Source organism: Trichosurus vulpecula, chromosome 4, assembly GCF_011100635.1.
Source record: "Trichosurus vulpecula isolate mTriVul1 chromosome 4, mTriVul1.pri, whole genome shotgun sequence".
NCBI classification, from domain to species: domain Eukaryota; kingdom Metazoa; phylum Chordata; class Mammalia; order Diprotodontia; family Phalangeridae; genus Trichosurus; species Trichosurus vulpecula.
In genome coordinates, this window is record NC_050576.1 from 358,279,096 (window position 1) to 358,284,623 (window position 5,528).

A 5,528-nucleotide genomic window follows, 5' to 3' on the forward strand; every position below is an offset into this window, starting at 1 on the left:
TGGGCCCTGGGAAAATAACCCCAGGGCTCTACTTAGCACAATTCTAGGTTAGGCTAGACTTAATTCCTCTGTAATTTCTTTAAAATTATAGGAGCTAGGCCTGGTGGAGTTAATTTAGAATGGCTTTTGACATTTATTCTACTTCCACCTGGCAACAAAAAAAATGTTGTCTCTTCTCCACTTGGAGTGGATGATAATAAAAGACTCAGAATGCAGTACAATTCTCTCTAAATAAACAACAAATAAAAATGAACTAGATGTTTTTATCTCTATTTACATATTGTGCAAAAAATTCAATAAATATTTAAGGCCTCTATAATGTGCAAAGGACCAACAAAATGAACTTCTTCAAATGGATGGCAGACTTCTAAATGCCTTAATGTGGAAAAGATTCTGAAAAAAATCTTGATTTTTCAATGGCTTTCCTAAAGCGGCATGCCCAAAACTGAACACAGCAGTTTCAATGATTTATTATTATCATTAAGAGAAGGACTTTTTTTTTCCCTAGATAGTCCTACATTTTTTTTAAAGTGTTAATATTAGCTCACTTATACACAGGGATATAAATTTTACAAAATAGCATCCTCATAACCAACCTGTCAGATTGGTAGGTCAAGTATTGTCATCCTCAAATACAGAAGAAGAAAGTTGAAGCTTAGCAGCAGATTTAAATAGTTTGTTTCTACTCATACCAGAAGTAGGTGTTGGGCCTATAAATCAAACTCAAGTCTTCTTCAGCGGTGTCAAACTCAAATAGAAATGGGACATGTTTACTGTTCACATATAGACTTAGAAATGTACCTATTAACATTATTTAAGTATTATTGTATTTTTATTTATTTTGTAATATATTTCCCAATTACATTGTAATCTCATTCTTGTCACACCAGCGAGCACTGGGGCTCCAACTCTACAACAACAGTTGTTGTTTTTTTTTTAAGAAAACATTCTGCCTTTGGAACAAAAGTAAAACAATAACAAAGTAAATTTGATTACTTTTAAACATTGCTATTAAAAGAAAAAAAAAAACACCGTAAGCTGACTTATTTCCTGGCAAAAGTTAAAACCCAAAACATGTATGTAAATATACCCAAAACCACTTATACACATATTATTGCCAAAAACAGTCAATTGGTCAGGCATCAAAACCCAAACATATTACAAGTTATATCAGTCATGAAGACCCACAATGGCTACTTGGGGCAATCATATAGCCACATACTCATTCTCAAACTTAGTCTATTTACCCAAAAGTATTTTGATCTTCATCTAGACTTGGGACCATGGATCTACTTTGTTTGCTATTGTGTGGAGAAGCAAATTCTTTGTTCAGTAATACTCCCATTTCAATTTTATTTCTTTTACAATTTAAAAACCCATGCATAAATATTTTTAGTATAGTATGAATATAGAGTCCCAATCATTTGAATTTAGGCTTTCAAATTCATTTTTTCTGTAATTGCTCCTTTTGGTCATGTTTTCACATGCAACTATCAGAAAATAATGTTAATAAACATATCCCAGTGTCGGAACAATTATAGTTTTAAATGCCAATTTTATATAGTTGCATTATCTTTCAGAGTATTGAGGTTTTTGTAAAAGATTCATAATATTAACTACTTTGGTTTCTTCACCAATTCCACAGAAATATCTTGAGTAGCAAATATTTTAATGTTTCTTTTCACTTGATAAAAGAATTCAGGTCAATGTAGAATCTTCCCAGAAGAAAAATGAACTTGTTTCTGTTACTGAGTCTTCTTGCTGTTCATTTGCCAAAACTGGGCACATATCATCCAAAACAGAGAATCTTCAAAAGCTCACCAAAGTTTGCTAAATCTAAGAGCATCCATCCACTGTTATTACAATACCAAAGCTAGGGAAAGAAAACAATTAGAAACACATCTAGATTTTTTCATCTCCATAACATAATAAATTACTTGACCTTGACACTGAAAATAAACATCTAGAAAACCTATGGGAATCACTCTAGTACAAAATATAGTACTACTATAAGCTGAGAGATTTACAAAGCCAAAGCAGACCTCACATCATTAGCAGACCCATATCTTACTTTATGTAGTTATGCTGCAAAAACAGACCAAACAATTAGACCCATCAAACAAGAACTTGAAATAGCACTCATATAAGATACACAGAACCCTCAATCTTTCTGTGGGTTTGGTACATACAAATTCATTGTTTAAATCTTTAAGATATTGTAAATTTTGGGCTAAAGAATTTTGTGTTTTGAACCTTTTCCACTTCCTTTTTTGTGTTCTGTTCCTGGTATCCCATCTCAAACATTAAAAATTCCCTGTTTTGAACCTCACTAAAGCCCATCCATCCCTGAAGTTTCTAACCTTTCAAAATGACCTCTCTCTCCTCTTCAACAAATCTTCATTCTGTATTTTCATTTGCTCAGAAGTACTTTCCCTTTCGTGAAACAATTCTGTCTCCTTTCCTCCATTAAATCTTCCCTTGTGCCCCTCCAAATTCCTCTCAACACTTAGGGCTCCATCTCTCCTTGAATTTGTTTTCTAACTCATTTTATTCTATTTTGGGTAAAAGACAGCTAGATTGCCTGCTGGATAGTGCTGGGCCTTGACTTTAAATTCAACCTCAGACACTTCCTACCTGAGTGACCCTGACCAAATCACTTAGCCCTGTTTGCTGCGGTTCTTCATTTGTAAAATCACTTGGAGAAGGAAATGGCAAACCACTCAAATATCTTTGCCAAGAAAAAAAACAAATGGGGTCAGGAAGAGTCCAACACTGCTGGAAAATAACTGAACAACAAATGACATTTTGTATAAGTCCTCCCTTCCCCCTTCAAATTATGCACTAAACTGTTGGTTATATGAAGACAGGTATCATGTATTATTTATCTTTGTTGCTCTGGCGTATAGAATAGTGCTCTGCAATTATTAGAAGATATATTTTTAGAGACGACTTTGATTTCACAACTAATTCCTAACAAGGTATGAATAACCAATAAGCCTAATCTTCTAAATATTACCTTAATTTTAAGAAGGCCATTATTAACTCTAAATGAAATTATAATAAGGGGAATTTCAAATAGTGCTGATAAAGACAACGAAAGAATTTCAGGCATTCCAGGGCCTCATTAGGGAACTTCTTTTTTGCCCCTCAAATCACACCATATGTTGCCATTTACTATCCTGTGGGATGGAGGGTGGAGGATGGGCTGGTGGCAGAGCATTCATGAAAAGTACTGGTGCAATTTTAGGGAATTTCCTTTTCTCAATCTAAATTTAAGCACTTTAACAGGAATGTTAAGTTTATTACCAGTAAGCTCTACCCTGGGGGTGGGGGAGGGGGAGGGAAAGGGCAGTATTGCAAATGCATTCTAGAGTGGTTCAGAAAATTCAAGGAAAAAGCATTATGCGGTTTTTTTTTTTTTTGTTTTTTAATCTTCTGGTCATCCTTCCTCTTTTCCAAGTGTATTTGTACCCCCTACCCTCAAACCCAGAACAATTATTTCAACATTTAAGCAAAAAAAAAAAAAAGAAAAAAAAAGAAAAAAAAAGAAAGAAAAAGAGATGAGGCACCAAATGTCCTGCAATATAATATACTGCATCTCTTCTCCCCATAGCGTTGACTCATTATTTAATTGCTTTCAGCAGCCTTAGAAATCACAAAGTACAATCCAGTCGCAGGATATTGTGCCCATAGGAGCTGAAATGAATGGTTCAGGATGCAAACATGCACACATATATACACACACCCTCTCTGCCCCCTGAAATCCCAAAGCCAGTTAATCCTAACTTCATTAATATTTTGATCTGGGTCCCTCCCTGAGCAAAAGAAGGAGGGGTTCCAGCACTGCTCTCAATCTCCCCTTTTCCAGGGGACAGAGTTCTCCTTTCAAGGTCGTCCCCACGCTGTAGCGCCTTAGTCCCCAGGGGCAAGGTCGTAGCGGTAGTGAGTGAACATGAAGTCCGCCAGGCGTCCGTAGAAAGTGGGAAGCTGCTGGGGCAACTCTGGTTGGAAGCCGAGGCCGAGGTAGAAGCTCCTGGCTTCGCACTCCAACCAGTGGGTGGCGAGCACCACGGCGCGGCAGCCCTGCTCGCAGGCGAAGGCCAGCACAGTTCGTACCAGGGCTCTGCCAATGCCACGGCCTCGGTGGTCTCGGCGCACAAACAAGCGTTTCAGCACCAGCACGCCAGAGCGGCCGTGGCCCTCCTCTGGCTGCGCGCCCGCCATACCCACTACCTGACCACCGGCCTCAGCCACCCATAAGCGGGCGCCGCACTGCGGCGCGTAGGCGTCCCCGATATCCTTCAGGTCCTGGGAGACGCAGCGCCGGATGTAGAGGGCCCAGACTTGGCCCAGCACCAGGTGGCCGGCTGCCAGTAGCAGTGCCAGGACGAACGCGGGCAGCAGCAGGGAAGGTGCACCAGACACCAGCAGCATGAAGGTACCGGTCAGGGTCAGCATTACCCAAGGCTGCTGCAGCACGTTTGTGCACAGGGCCAGCCCATACTCGCTCATGTCCGTGGTGAACAGCTCCCGCACCGCGTCCGCATCCCTAGGCTGGAAGTCCCGGAGCAAGAAGCGCCTGGCCTCACCAACCTCCCGGGCCATGGCAGTGTTTTCGAGTCAGAAGTGCTCTCGAGCGCCCCCTTCCTTGTCTCTGGACCACAGTCTCGGAGCCCCGCCTACTCTTTGGCTCAGGACTACCTCCTAGTCCAGTGTGGCTGCTCTTATTTGCCGGCATCAGACTTGCTAGGTTTATCCTCGCAGGACCTAATCCTCAGACTGCTACTGCAGCGTCGCATGGGAAAAAGCAGCCTATTGTAGTGAGAAGAACCCAGGCTCTAAAAGTCTGATCAATTGTTTTCTAACACTGACTGCATGATCTTGGGCAGAATGTGTGTAAAATAAGGGAGTTGAACTAGATAATCTCTAAGGGCCTTTTCCAGCCCTACATTTTATAAATCTTCCCTTATACTAAAGAAATGTAGTGCATATAGTTGATATTTAATAGATGAAATTCAAAAATAATAAAAATAGCTAGCATTTATAAAGCCCTTACAGTTTGCAGAGCACTTTACAAATGTTATATCATTTTATCCTTACAACAGCCCAGAATGGTATTATTATTATTTTCTAGATGGTGAAACAGAGGCACATGGACGTTGGGACCTACTCAGAGTCAGACAAATTAGTAAGTATCTCTGAAGGAGGATTTTTGAACACCCGTTTTCCTAACTCCAAGTCTGAGGTTCAAGCAACTGTACAACTTAACTGCTTTTAGACAGCTAAAACACTTTTAATACGCAGAGGCATACCGCACTTTTTTTGCTCCCTACCTCTCTTTATCCTGTCTCACTCACAACCTTCTAGGTCTCCTCATTTTTATGTTTCACTTGGGTTTTAGATTTTGTTACTATTATCTTTGTTCTTCCTCCATCTTAAGTCCATTCTTTCCTCTGACCATCTTGGGAAATCTATTGATAGCAGCAAATATGAGACAGATAAACCAAAATTACTAATTGAAAGAGGAT

The 5,528-nt window shown here is 39.7% G+C and overlaps 1 protein-coding gene across 1 annotated transcript; it reads right to left on the reverse strand.

Annotated features, from left to right (window-relative positions):
• Nucleotides 1–849: 849 nt before the first annotated feature.
• Nucleotides 850–4,649, reverse strand: LOC118846174 (N-acetyltransferase 8-like). The gene has a single exon (XM_036754454.1). The coding sequence runs from the start codon at nt 4,603–4,605 to the stop codon at nt 3,913–3,915; it is 693 nt and encodes a 230-aa protein (XP_036610349.1). The 5' UTR covers nt 4,606–4,649; the 3' UTR covers nt 850–3,912.
• Between the last annotated feature and the right edge of the window lie 879 nt (nt 4,650–5,528).